The sequence below is a fragment of the Sus scrofa genome, chromosome 13 (genome assembly GCF_054392235.1).
Source record: "Sus scrofa isolate SSC_HxYL_T2T_F1_AM1 chromosome 13, Sscrofa_HxYL_maternal_Yorkshire_Landrace_v2.0, whole genome shotgun sequence".
Lineage (NCBI taxonomy): Eukaryota > Metazoa > Chordata > Mammalia > Artiodactyla > Suidae > Sus > Sus scrofa.
Window position 1 is genome coordinate 184,161,137 of NC_139395.1, and position 15,425 is coordinate 184,176,561.

General features: G+C 38.8%; 1 protein-coding gene across 12 annotated transcripts in view; it reads left to right on the forward strand.

The window, feature by feature from the left end:
- The first annotated feature begins 7,216 nt into the window (after positions 1–7,216).
- VGLL3 (vestigial like family member 3) overlaps positions 7,217–15,425 on the forward strand; it is a 50,002-nt gene continuing 41,793 nt past the window's right edge. For 11 of the 12 annotated variants that reach the window (XM_013990172.3, XM_005657128.4, XM_013990173.3 and 8 more), the window contains exon 1: positions 7,217–7,864. In XM_013990172.3, the coding sequence (XP_013845626.1) occupies positions 7,739–7,864 (126 nt within the window). In that variant the 5' untranslated portion in view covers positions 7,217–7,738. 12 annotated transcript variants of the gene reach the window in all.

Below are 15,425 nucleotides of genomic sequence, written 5' to 3' on the forward strand. Positions count from 1 at the left end.
CTAGTCACCATTCCCTATATGGCTTATCGTCCTGTCCTTTACCTTCTCTGGCAACTCTGCTGTACTCCATTCAAAGTCTCTGTTTCCTGAAACTAAGGCCATGTTTCTAGTAATATCGCTATTCATTCTTCCCCCAGTTTTATTAAGATATTACTATCATGAAACATTGTATAAATTTAAAGCAGTCAATGTAATGATGTGACTCACATATATCATGAAATTATTACCACTGTAGGTTTTGTGAACACATTATCTCATATAGTTATAGCCTTAAAGAAATATTTTAAAAATGTTTTATTGCTATGAGAACTCTTAGGATTTACTCTCTTAACAGCTTTCTTTTTTTTTTTTAATGATTTTTTTTCCATTATACTTGGTTTACAGTGTTCTGTGAATTTTCTACTGCACAGCAAAGTGACCCAGTCACACATACATATATACATACATTCTTCTTCTCACATTATCCTCCATCATGCTCCATCATAAGTGACTAGATATAGTTCCTAGTGCTACTTAGCAGGATCTCATTGCTTATCCCCACTCCAAAGGCAATAGTTTCCATCTAATAACCTTAGATTCCCAGTCCATCCCACTCCTCCTTGGAAAAAACAAGTCTGTTCTCCAAGTCCATGAGTTTCTTTTCTGTGGAAAAGTTCAATTGTGCCATATATTAGATTCAAGATATGTGATAGCATATAGTGTTTGTCTCTCTGACTTACTTTACTTAATATGAGAGTCTCTGGTTCCATCCATGTTGTTGCAAATGGCATTATTTTGTTCTTTTTTATGGCTGAGTAGTATTCCATTGTGTATATACCACCTTTTCCTAATCTCTTCATCTCTTGATGGACATTTAGGTTGTGTCCATGTCTTGGCTACTGTGAATAGTGCTATAATGAATATGTAGGTGCATGTTTTTTTTTTCAAGCAAAGTTTTCTCTGGATATATGCCCAAGAGTGGGATTGCTGGGTCATATAGTAGTTCTATATTTAGTTTTCCAAGGTACCTCCATCCTGTTTTTCATAGTAGTTGCACCAGTTTACATTCCCACCAACAGTGCAGGGGGGTTCCCTTTTCTCCACACTCTCTCCAGCATTTGTTATTTGTGGACTCATTAACGATAGCCATACTGACTAGTGTGATGTGGTATCTCATAGTAGCTTTGATTTGCATTTTTCTAATAATCAGTGATGTTGAGCGTTTTTTCATGTGCTTGTTGGCCATCTGTATATCTCCCTTGGAGAAATGTCTATTCAGGTCTTCCGCCCATTTTTCATTTGCGTTGTTGGCTTTTTTGCTGTTGAGTTGTATTAGTTGTAAATTTTAGAGATTAAGCCCTTGTCAGTTGCATCATTTGAAACTATATTCTCCCATTCTGTAGGTTGTCTTTTTTTTTTTTTTTAATGGTTTCCTTTGCTGTGCAAAAGCTTGTCAGTTTGATTAGCGCCCATTGGTTTATTTTTGCTATTATGTCTGTTGCCTTGGGAGAGTGACATAAGAAAACATTTGTAAGGTTGATATCAGATAATGTTTTGCTTATGTTCTCTTCTAGGAGTTTGATGGTGTTTTGTCTTATGTTTTAGTCTTGAAGCCATTTTGAGTTTATTTTTGTGCATGGTGTGAGGGTGTATTCTAGTTTCATTTATTTACATGCAGCTGTCCAGTATTCCCAGCATCACCTGCTAAAAAGACCATATTTTTCCCATTTTATATTCTTGCCTCCTTTGTCGAAGATTAATTGACCATAGGTGTCTGGGTTTATTTCTGGGTTCTCTATTCCGTTCCATTGGTCTGTCTGTTTTGGTACCAGTACCACACTGTCTTGATTACCTTGGGTTTGCAATATTGCCTGAAGTCTGGGAAAGTTAAGCCTCCTGCTTGGTTTTTGTTCTTCAGGATTGCTTTGGCAATTCTGAGTCTTTTATGGTTCTTATAAATTTTTGGAATGTTTGTTCTAGTTCTGTGAAGAATGTCATGGGTAATTTGATAGGGATTGCATTGAATCTGTAGATTGCTTTGGGTAATATGGCCATTTTTATGATATTAATTTTTCCAAGCCAGGACCATGGAATATCTTTCCATTTCTTTGAATCCTCTTTAATTTCCTTGATTAATATATTCTAGTTCTCAACATATATGTCTTTCACCTCCTTGATCAGGTTTATTCCCAGGTATTTAATTTTTTTTGTGTGCAACTTTAAAAGGTATTATATTTTTATATTCCTTTTCTAGTATGTCATTGTTAGTATACAGAAATGCACGTGATTTCTGAATGTTAATCTTGTATCCTACTACTTTGCTGATTTCATTGATCAATTTGAATAGTTTTTTTGTGTGGACTCCTTGGGATTTTCTATATGTAGTATCAAGTCACCTTCACACACTGACAATTTTACCTCTTCTCTTCCAATTTGAATACCTTTATTTCTTTGTTCATCTGATTGCTGTGGCTGGTACTTCCAATACTATTTTGAATGAAAGTGGTGAGAGTGGGCATCCTTAACAACTTTCATATAGAACATACAGCAGTGTCAGTTACCTCACGTTACATTCCCAGTACTTATTTATCTTATAATTGGAGGTTTGTAACCTTTGACCACCATCATCTAATCCCATCTACCCCCACCTACATCTCTGGTAATTAAAGTTCTGATGCTATTCAATTTTATTTTTTTCTTTTTACTGCCACACCTATGACATTTGGGAGTTCCCAGGGCAGACGTTAAATGGTGGAAACTGCAGTTGAGGCCTATGCCACAGCCAGGGCAACGTCAGATCTGAGCTGTGTCTAAACGTACATCACAGCTTGCAGCAACTCTGGATCCTTAACCCACTGAGTGAGGCCAGGGTTCAAATCTGTATCTTCACAGAGACTGTATTGGCTTCTTAACCTGCTGAGTCACAACAAGAACTCCTGATGATAGTCAATTTTTAATAGATTAATGAAAAACCCAAATAAGATAAAAAATTAAACAGAAAAGCACTTTTGAGAAAAAAGCTCTCAATTATATCTAAAGAGAAAATTTTGAAGCTACTTCTATAATCCCTAGTAATTAATTTTTCCACTGAACTTGAGAAATTTTAGGACTTCCCTATTCGCTTCTTTCCAAACTAGCTCTTAAAACCAGAAGCCAGGGGTCAGCAGGAAATTTTAATTAAATTGAACCATTGGGCAAATAATTGATCTAGGCATTTTTTTATGAGGCTTATCAATTCTTTGTTGAATCTATCTTACCTCGTTAACAGAAACACATGAAGTTAAATAGACATTAAAAATACATGGACTATTTCATTAGACTTAGTGCTCATTAATTAATACAGCATAATGATAATTTTTTTAAAGCACATGTATTTTGAAATTAGACCTGGGGTCAAATCCTGGCTCAGCCACTCACCAGCTAGGTGATCTTTAAAATATTTAATTTCTCTGAATTTCAGCTTTTCCATATCTTCAGCTTATTTCATATTACCATTTAATACCAACTGCTTCATAGGCTTAATATGAAAAGTAAATGAGTGAGAGAAAAGAAATCTTAGCATAAATGCCTGGTCCATTGCAGATATTCACAAAATGTGAATTCCCTTTATTATCATCTTTGCTACGAAAACACAAAAATCATAAACACCTGATCTCTGTAAACCTCTTCATAATTCTTCATTCTCTCATAAAGTATAAATTTTTTTTTATTTTATTTTTTAATTTATTTTTTGTTTTTTGTCTTTTTAGGGCCATACCTGTGGCATACGGAATTTCCCAGGCTTTGGGTCCAGTTGGAGCTGCAACCTCCAGCCTCCGCCAGAGACACTGCAACGTGGGAGCCCAGTCACATCTGCGACCTACATCATAGCTCATGGCAACACAGGATCCTTAAACTATTGAGCGATGCAAGGGATTGAACCCGCGTCCTCATGGATACTAGTCAGATTCATTAACTGCTGAGCCACGACGGGAACTCCCCATAAAGTGCATATTTTAAATCATCCAATAAGTCTATAACCCTCATTTTGGGTGATTAAGATCTACCTTTCAACAGAGACTATCCCTACAACTGTACTATGTTGAACACAGAAGGAAATTGGTCAAGGAAACTGAAAAAGAACAAGTTCCATCCCATTACTATGTTATTCCAAGTAATTATGACCCTTCTGCATGATAGACATGAAAATGAGCATAGCAGTCAGATCGAATTCTCTGGTCTAGGTTATTCACCAGTGTCAAACGCAATTGGCCTACATTTCCCCATCACTCCTTTTCCAGAGTTCCAGGTTCACCAAAGGATGACCTTATCTAAAACCTTTCTTTATATGCATAAATATCTATGAACAGATACATGTGTGCAACACCTACATAGAATATATGCATGCATGTAAATATACTCTTGTATTTGTTTATATATATACTTATCATGGGTGATAGAGAACTGAACTAAAGATCCAGAGATCTGCAGACTTTAGTTTTAGTTCTGCCTCCAGTTCCTTAGGAGACTTTAATCAGTCACTTGTTTGCTAATCTTTGAGAGAAGATGTTTTAGACTAGATGATTTGCTTGATTATTTTCTATCTAAATATCTACCTGAGGGAAGTCAGGCACCTCTGTTCTCCTACCAAAACTCCAATTTAGCTCTCCTTAACAGGAATCATCTATGCTAGATTTAGTTCTGCCTTTATTTTCTAAGTCAACAAGTATATACTGAATACTTCTAAATGTTACATATACAAGATAAAAATAGTCTCAGCAATCATCTAGTGGAGGAGACATATTTGGCACATAATTGTACAAAAAATTATCAACTACAGATATTTTAAATTATTTGAAGATAAAATTAGAGGTGTTAAGTGATCACACTCCTCCCTAGAAAGGGAGGTCTCAATTCAGAAGGCTGAATGGACAGTTGCAGAAGATTGTGACACACCTAGGGGCCAACATTTGAATGTTAAAGAGTTGCTAATTTATTCCAAAGGTAATAGTCTGCATCTATTAACCCCAAGTTCCCAATCCATCCCGCCCCCTTTCCCCTCTCCCTTGGCAACCACAAGTCTATTCTCTAAATCCATGATTTTATTTTCTGTGGAAAGGTTCATTTGTGCCATATGTTAGATTCCAGATATAAGTGATATCATGTGGTATTTGCCTTTCTCTTTCTGAGTTACTTCACTCAGTATGAGAGTCTCTAGTTCCATCCAAGTTAGGACTGTGGACCTTTGGAAGGTACTGTGAAATTGCTTGACAAGAGGGACAAAGCATCTTTTCTTTGTTGGGTTTGCAGTGGCTAAGAAGGAAAAGAATAGGTGGATAAAGTGTGAAAAATGGATTGGAAGAAGGTTGACATTGGGGCCTGGATATCAGGTAGGTGCCTCCTGCAGGATTCTGGGTGAGAGATGCTGAGTGAACTAAGGATTATAGCAGCAGAGATAAAGAGATGAGGGAAGAGAGTCAGTAGAAAAGTAAAAGTTGGGGTCAAGTTGGGACTGTAAGAAGATAGGCATGTTGGATATTCCCAGATTTCTAGCTCAGCAGCAAGGGTGGGAGTTTCAACACCTGAAATGGAGGTGAAAAGAGGAGAATCAGGTTGGGTCTGTGGGGAAAATATTAGTGCCATTAAGACTGAGGTTCCTATGGAATATCTATATGAAGCCACCCAAACAGAAGCTGAATAGATGAATCTAGAACACAGAAGAGGGGTAGGACTGATGGTTGTCAACTTGAGAAAAGGCAGTAATAAACATTTCAAGTAAATTTGCATATATCTTACTGATGGGACCACTCTTCCATTACAAAGAACACAAAGTCTAAACTGTGAAAGCCCTTATTGAATATATTTTTAATATTCAATGGATGAAAGAATGAGTAAATAGGAGCTGCTATGAGTAGCAAAGAGTTCCTATCCAGTTATTATAGTTTGTGTATTTGAGTTTATGAGTGAGGGCATGTGTGAGTATATATGCATTTATATTCTTGTGTGTCTGTGTAGTTATACATAACCACATACACATTTATATAAAGATTAAGAATATAAACAATATATTGGTGCTGTACCTATGTATTAGTTTGCTAGGGCTGCCATAACAAAATACCACAGACTAGGTGGCTTAAATACAGAAATTATTTTGTCACAGCTTTGGAGGCTAAAATCCAAGATCATAGTATCCTCAGAGATAACTTTTGGTGAGGCTTCTCTTTCTGGCTTGTAGACTGAGGAAGATGAAGGATGAATCTCACTGGATATCACAAGGCCTTTCCTCTGTGCTAAAGCAGACAGATCTCTAGTATCTTTTCCTCTTCATAAGGACACCAGTCCTAGATTAGGGCCCCATTTTTATGACTTCGTTTTTAACCTTAATTACCTCCTGGTAGGCTTTGTTTCCAAACACAGTCACACTGGGGGCTAGGCTTTAACACATGAATTTTGGGGGACACAGGTCAGCCCATTACTACCATCAGTATTTTGACATCCTGGTTAACTTCTCCTCAAAGGACAATCTGTGTAAAACAAAGAGAATGTTCTGTGTCATATATACTTGTTAAAGGTCAGAGAGTTTGTTTATTTATAAAATAGGTATAATTCTTTTTTTACTTTATCTGATTATATTGAAATATATTGTATTCTAGGAACATTTTCATTTCAGAGAGGGCTGTAAGCCACTTGCACATAAATAAACCTTTAAATAATAGCTAGATGGGTTTAATCGACTGTTGTTGTCTGTTGCTCTATGGCAACCAGGCTGAAAAAGCCAGAAGAGGTTGACATCCCACAAGGGCGTCATACCATGAACGTGTAAACTTGAAGCGGAGATTGCTTGTAGAAAACCGTGTTGCATTCTTGGCATGTGTGCACTTGCAATGAAGTTAACTTTCACTTATGGTTATATTTAATGTAGGAGCTAATCCCAGTTTATTTTGCGCCTACTCTGCTTTACCCCTTCGTGCACTTGCCCTTCGTTTAGCCTTGGCCTCTACGTTGGTGTTCCTTGTAAATTTCCTTGTGTCTGGGAAGCCCTTGCCCTGGCGGCCAGGTGACAGGAGACAGGGTGGGAACCCGCGGAGCTTTAAGGGCGTGGAGCCTCTCGCATACCATTCCCGCCTACCACCGCCCAACTGCCAGGAGGCGGAGAGGGCCTCCAACTTTGCTCCAATCCGCGGCCGGCCCTCCCCGGGGTCCCCCGCTGGGTGACCCGCCCGCCACTGACGGAGTCGAAGGAACTTCGCTGAGCTCCGCTTCAGAGCCCGGGAAGGCGAGGTGCTCCCCCTCCTCCTCTGCCCTCCCTCTGCCCCCGCCTCCCGGTCCTCGCCCAGCCGGGATCGCCAGCGATAGGACGAGCCCCGGGCGTGCATTGTGTATATGCAAACCAGAGGCCAGCTCCCCAGGTCTGCGCGACCCGGACGGGGCTGCGGCAGCGGCTGGCGCTGCTTGGGGTGCCGCAGCCCTCGCCGGAGCCCTGCACTGTCATGCCCCCGCCGCGCGGCGGGCCAGTGCGTCCCCGAGTCGCTCTATAAGCGCAGGCCAGGGGACACCACCCGGAGGGGCTGAAGATGAGGGTGCCCGCGCATGGGCCCCCGCTGACTGCCAACCCCTCCCGAGCCCGCGCCCCGCGCGGAGCCCGCGGCCGCCGAGGACCCGCCTTCGCCGTAGTAGCAGCTGGAGCTGCGACAGAGGCAGCAGCTGCGGCGCCGGCGCCGGTTGCGCTAGCGCGTAGAGCGGCGGCCGCAGCTCCGGGGCCGCCGCTGCCCCGGCTGCCATGAGTTGTGCGGAGGTGATGTATCACCCCCAGCCGTATGGAGCGCCCCAGTATCTGCCCAACCCTGTGGCAGCTGCAACCTGCCCCACAGCTTATTACCACCCGGCGCCCCAACCTGGCCAGCAGGTGAGTCAGCGACCGGGCAGCCTGCCGGGGGCGGGGGCGAGGGGCACCGAGAGTATCGGTCTTGGGATCCCGCGCTGTCCCTCTGGGACGGGTAGCGCGGAGGATGCTCTGAGACTTGAAGGAGCGCCCTTGAGCGGAAAGCCATAAGAAGAGAGGAGACAAGGCTTCAGAAAGGGACAAGCAATCAGGTGGACAGGTAGGGATTCGAAATGAGGCGTTACCTGGCTAGGGGCTTCAGTGAGCTGTTGTCACTGGAGCTCAGAGGCTATTCCTCATAGCCACCCTACTCTTAGGGCTCAGTTCTCTGAAGCTTGCCAAGGGCATCTGTCTTAGGAGTATGTGAGTAAACTTAAACCAAATATTTTGTTTTCTCTGAAAGGTAAAGTGTTTCAGGGTTTTCTTGATTGAAGGGATGAAATGTGTCACTGACCTAGGGGAATCTCCCTGGACAGTGAACTCATAGAATGACTTTTCTGGGACTTTGCTAGTGGAACATGGGTCTAATTTATTATCTATCCAGTGTTACTAGAAGTTCTCTGTAAAGTCTGTCTTCTTCCCATACTGTGACTTAGAGGATAGGGATTGATCCCCGAATACCTCTTTCATTTTTAATTCCATCAAAGCAGAGAAGTGTTATGGTTCAGTCTACTGGCTGGAACCCTTCTCTTTCCCAGCCAAGGTGTAATCTTGTATCAGTGGATGCTGGATCTACACCACTCCAAGGGTGACTGAATGCTGTCTGATAAAAAAAGAGTTCAGGAATTAGGGAGATGATTCATTTCTTTCAGAAGGAAGAGTAGGGTCCTAAGGAATTTAGCACAAGGTACCCGTGGACATTCCTTTCTCGATGCCAACAGAGTGTGTGTCAAAGCTTAGTTAGCGTTATGTGGAACATGTATGTGAGCATGTGGCCAGGGGCTGTGCCAAAATACGGTCCTCAGACTTTGGGAATTAGGGTGTGTTGATTTGGTAAGACTTAAAAAAAATACAATTTCTATTCTCTGAGGTGGAGACACCTATCAGGGATTTAGATATGGTTCCAGTGTTAACATCCACAAAATTTATTGATTGATCTTTTTTAGTTTCTTAAAAACCATGTGTTCTATTGTGGTTTTCAGGGTTTGGCTCTTCAATTAATCTGGACACTTAATTTCTCTTTTTCCTCTACCTCTGCCTCTTTACTACATTTATTGTGCTACTCTTTAGAAAGAAATGTAACTTCTGTTCAGAATTTAGGGACTGAAATTCAGCTGATTCCAGAAGGGTATATACTTTAGATTTATCTGCTAAACAGTATTAGCTTGTATGAGCTTAAACAGGACCAACTAAGTCCCATTTTCTTACTATCTTTTTTTTTTTTTTTAATATTCAGCAGTTTTAGGATTTCAAAGCAAGATTACTTTTAGGGAAGGGATTGGGAAAGCATTTTGTAATTTGTGATCAAGGGTGACAGGTTAAACATTTTGGTTATGCTGTTTGCTTTTCTTTGGCTTTAAATATAAAAGATACAAGTAAGAGAGAAAGCCATTTAGGTACAAGTCAAGCAAGTGAGACAAAGAGATGCAGGATATATACTTTTTGTGTGTTTTATGAACACTCTGTCCCGGATGAACCACCCTTTCCTTCTTTCCTTTCTTCCATCTCAGAGACTGTAGAGGCCTTCAATTATCAGTTGGAATGTGGACAGGCAACAGACTCAAACTTTACTAAACATTCAGAAAGGTATTTTTCCCCTTCAAAAATAACTTTAGCAGAATAGTTGTGAATAAGGTTTTTTTTTTTTCCAGAGTTGTGAAAATATTCCCATTAAAATACGAATTACTGGTGGTGGTTAGAATTGAAATACTTTTTTTGAGCTAGATAGTGAAATTCAGTATCAGGAAAAGTATAAATAACTAATTATGGCATTTATTTTTCAATAAAAAATAACTCTGATACTTTAGCTTTTTCAATAGCACCAAAACTCATTTCCCAAATTGCATTATTTTGCTAAGACCATCAGTAAACTAAAAAAAAAAGCTTTTTTTTCACCTGAATTGTCCACCTTGATGAGTGACAAATATTAATAAATAGTGATCAATTTCTACTATCCTTTAGGCTTTTGTAGATTTTGTTTAAGTTGATGTTAGGCTTTGTTGACCTTAAGAAATTAGTTGAGAAGTGTGCTTGAAATTTTCGTGTTGCTTTTCTACACTGGCTTGTTCCAGATTATTCTTTTTTCAAGTAAGAAAACTATTTGTCTATAACTGGCTAGCAAAATAAAAAGACAGTAGTGTAACTACTGTTCTTTTACTGTCAGGAGTTTATTTTGATGACCTATATTTTCTATTGGAAAAAGGAATAAATCAGGAAATTCTTATCAGGCTGACAGCATTTTTAGACTATGCGGTGCGTGGGTGAAGTGGGACTAATATTGACTTGGCCCCAACGTAGTCATCTGAGAATACATATTTTGGTTGTTTTTGCATTCCATAAGGTTTTATCATTATTATCCATGAAGATTGTTTTCTCCGTACATGGGAAGTGACCCCTAATAGCATCTTGCCTGGGAGACAAAAATAAGGTCTACAAGTCCTACTGCATTTGCTAAATTGACTTGTTGAGAACAAGAAATACAAATGTTAGAAAGTTTAATGGTCATTTATAAAATGTTAGAAAAGAGAGCATTAAAGTTTTGTATCACTTCTGTATTTTCAATTACTGCAGTATAGCTTTGAACTGATTTTTTTCTCAAATCCATACATCTCTGAAAGCCTTGTAAATTATTATGTCATAATGGTTTATTATGATAGATTTTAAACACATAGGTGTATTTTCCTCTTAATGTATGATTATATAATAGGGATTCTTTTTGAAATGGTGGAACTTCATATACCAGGCACATGTACTCTTAGCTTTTCCTCTGAAAGCACAATGTACACTGGAAATACTGTTTCAGTTTTTAATTGAACATGTTATACGTTGTAGGTATTAGATTTGTGCCTTGAAAACAGCTTATACATCAGGCTGCACTGTCATGTGTTACTTAGGCATATAGTAGGCTAAGGGAATCAAAGTAAAATATAAATGTATATGAGGAGTCAATTTTATAGACCCTGACATTAATTCCTAGAAATTGCATGGCTCGGCATAAATTGCACAGTGTGCTTTATAAAGCCAGGCTTTGCTGAGGTATGTGAAGCCTCTGGTCCCTGTGCCCACCATCTCTTTGTAGCCTTAACGTGTCAGTCCCTACCATCTCCTTAGGAGAACTCTTGCCTCAGTCTCTCAGCACATGCTTCAAAGGCATGATGACACTGCAGAAACATGTGCAGAAAGGAATGTACTCGTATTCTAACAGTGACAGTAGGAGAGAAGAGAAAAAAAAATTCAAAATAAATGTCAGGAAAAATTAAGGAAAACAGTTGAAATCATAGATTCCCTTCATACCCTGTGGATTTCTCATCTTAAATGCAGACAATCTGTTGTCTAAGATCTGATCTTCCTTCCCCCTTATATTCATAATGTTAACATTAGGAAGATATTTAAAGCAAAGCTTTCAGTAGTCCATTGATGAGGCGGTGAAAGAAGAGGAGAACAATCCCCCATTCTCTGTGCATAGGGATTTTTAATAATCACACCTTGGGTTTCAGATAAGTTAGAGCATATTTACTCTGTCCTCTTCAAGGGTGACACCTGGGTGAATTAACAAGTGTGCTTTCACTTAAAGGAATTAAAAGCCCTAGGGAGGCAGAACTCCAGTCATAAGTGTGTAAGTTTTTGCAAACTCTTTCTGTGGATTCTGCCACCTTGGTTGGGTCATAAAATCTCTCCGAGTTTCTGTTTGTTAGGAAAAACCCTGGAAAAACATACTTAAACCCTTCCTTACAAATGGGGAAATGGATGTTTATGGGGTTGAAATGCCTGACTCAAGATTTCAAAGCTAACTGGTGACAAAATTAGCACCACTGGATTCCCTGCTCCCTGGCATGGTAACATCTTTCCGCCATATCATTCAGTCTCCCAAGATTTCTTTTTTTACTATTGCACAATAGGCTTATTTTTGTCTTTAGTGCTCCAAATCAACTTTTTGATAAAGAAGATTAATATGCAGTAGATTCTTTGGCCTTGGAGCTTGAAATTCTTTCCAAGTCCTTGGTAGTGTAAGTTTTTAGTTTTGGCATTCCAAAGCCTTTTTGCAAGCATTTGTATTATGCTAATGACTTTTGCTATCCATGTTGCTTCCTTTGTTGATGAAGCATAATATCCACTTAGCAAATGAACATTAATTTATTTGAAAATAATATGCAGAAAGTAGTATTAATAGTCAGCTTTAAGTATCTCATATATCATTGTCATTCCAACCTAAGTTTAGATTTATTAAGAGGAAAGAACACAATTATATTCTAAATAGTTTCAATACACAGTCCACTTACTAAAGGTGGAGGATCTAATTTTCTTGCAAGTGTAAGCAAGGACTTAAGTGGATTTATAAGAATTCATACAGGACTTCTTTGAGAAAGAACACCCCCCCTAATTCCATGCTACATAAAGTAACTTCACTGTAGAGACTTAGAAGCTTCACGTGCCCCACAGTTTTATGCTTCCAATAACTTTCCAGCCAGAAAATTCAAAGCCAGAGGGAAAATTAAACTTTAAAATAACTAAACTGGATTGTTGCGTCTGGCAGTCAATCAGAATGGAGATTACAATACCAATAGTAAGGGCAGACTTGAAATCCATAAAATCACACATAGAGAGGCTACATTCACTAGGAAACCAGATGCCAGGACAAGTTAGTGCTCTTTGGAAATTTAAGTGGAGGGCATTTTCATTAAAAGTGAGGAAGTCCCTACTTCATCTAGCACTCACATCTTAGAGAGTTGAAGATGACCCAAACGTGACTAATAACAAAGAAAATGAGGTAGAATGATCCTGTTCATTGCCTTCTTGGGCAGCTACAAAAGCAATGCTGTGGAGACTCCATTGGCAGTATGTACATTTCTGTCTTGGATGTTTCTATGCAAAGGAAATTTTCAGTGAGACTAAAAACATTATGCTCATGATGCTCAGGGCAGATCCTAAAGCAAACTTGAGAGTTAAGTGACTATCCTTCTCAAACCTGGCAACTTAACTTGAATCCCATTCCCACAGGCGCTATTTCCAGGGGACTTTAAAAAGAAATCTTGAAATGGATATGTCTAGTAATAGATAACAGTTGAAGGTATTATCTCTAGAAACAGGTTTTCACTGAAGAAACAAAAACTCTCTAATACTTGAATTTCAGACTTTGGCAGAAACATGAAGGAAATAATTTTGGTCAAAACTTTTGCACTGAATCTTTCAAAAAGCACCTCTTTAAGCAGCTGGTTTTCTGCTTTAACTATTCATTTAGGAAGACCCTAAGAGTGCCCTGGACCATTAGACCCAAACATCTGCTGCTAGAAGTAAGTCATAAATACCATGTTTATAGATATTTCGGTGAATACCAGATTTATGCCAGTAATTTACAAGTAGGGTCTGAACTGGGATAACTGAAATATTTTTCACTTGTCCTATATTTTAGTTAAAAAAAAAAAAGGAAAGAAAACAAAGGAAGAATGGCTTAATGTGAACAGGTGTCCTTTCCTCTTAAAAATGGTACACATTTTAGTGTGCTAAAACACTTGTGCTTGGGAGATGGTGGGGGGCGGTGAGGTTCGAAGGATGCCTCCTTTCTCGTTACCATGAAGAGAGATAAAGGAAGTACCCAAACTAATTCCTAGGAATTGGGCTAGATGACCTATGTCTGCAAATGAATTAGTCTTCAATGGTCTGTGGGTTTTTTTGGCCAGTGTCCTGAAAATTCAGAAGAGGCAGCCAATGTAAGAACAAAATTAAGTGTGAATTTGTCTAGAGCTCCAGCATGTTGCCTATTAGGATATAAAGTTGGACGAGACCTCTGGGATAATCAAGTCAAAATTCTTCATTTTCAGAAGACAAAGCTGAGGGCCTACAGTTTCAGTGTGTTACCCAGATTCATGGGCTAGTTTTGGTCAAATCCTCTTACCGATTACAGTTCTCTTTCTACTATGTTCTCTTCCTGTCTGGGCTTTTAAAGTTCTCTTTCTTTACCATTTTCCTTAAAGCCCTCTCTCAACTGCTGTGACTTTCAGTTTTGTGCATCCAAGTGTTTGCATAATGACTGATATAAAATAGGAATTAATTGACAGTTCAATGAATAACAAATTTTAAAAGTGAAATCATCCCCTAAATCTAATAATAGGATTATACAAACATACCAGAAATTTATACATCAGAAACTGTTGTTTCATTCAGAGTAGTCAGTTTAAGGGAGAACACATACCCTCATGATGTGGTCATTGCCTAAAACATTTTGGGAATGCAAATTTTGAAAATCTCTCTCAGCCTGTGGCACATTTTTTTTTGAACATCCTCAAAACTGGAAAATTTTCATCTTTCAAGGGGATGGATTTGCTTATTGATAATAACCAGAATCACCAAGAGACAAGTATGCTCAAAAATAGCGAATATTATTTTTGGTCTACTCCTCCTACTGTTGAGAAAATGAGAAACAACAAGAAAAAGCAAACAAACACAGAATCTCGAGGTGTGACTTTGTCTTACAAATTGGCTCTGGTCACATTTTCAAGATAGGATTTCCAGAAAAATCATAGGCAGTTGTATTATATATCTGACTTGCCAAGGGGAAAACACATATCTAAGTATAGAAGGGCTGGTTCATCTAGAAATACATATATTTTGAAGAGCACTGCATTATTTAATGGCTTTATCTCTGATATATGTTAATATCCCTAATTTTTAAAAGTGTTATAGATAACTTAGACTTTCCTTAGTTAGTATATGATAGCATGCTGCCTGTGGGCTTCTATTTGTTTATTCCATTAAACTAAATATACAGAGAGAGGCTCATTTTCTTCAGTCTATTTTCTTGGCAGATGCTTTAGTCATGCAGAAATAGGTGCTAATCCCATCTCTGCCATTTACTGGTTAGTGATCCTAGCCAAGTGATTCAGGTTTTTGTACTTACAAATTAAAATAATTATTAGGACAAAATATTTGTGTGTATGTGAGAGTTAGTGAAATAAAATGTATAAAAGGCCGGTGAACTATCTTCCTTATCCTTGACTAACATTCTGACAATTTGATCCCTCCCTCTCCAAACAGGCTAAGGTCTAAAACTTTAAGTCTCTCTGAGATACATTTTAAAAAATCTGTTATTCAGGTAAATTCAGATACATATGATTAAAGAGCAACACACTGCTTTATGCCTTTATAGCTTTGAAGCCTGTACTCTGGGCTAGTGGTCCTTTCTTACAGGCTCTGACCACCTCTCTCAGGATGAAAGGATTGTTGCATTTAGAGAAGCTAGCCGGTACAAATTAAAAAAAAAAAAAAAAAAAAAGTTGTTTCCAAATATCCAATGATTCATTAAAATACTTTTGTTTCCTTAGGAAATAAGTTTCCACATATGCACAGTAATCATTTGGCATTTTGTAGGCTTAAGCCTTGGGGAGTTAGTGGTATTTGGCTCCTGACGTGGAAGTCTTTCTCTTGTCAG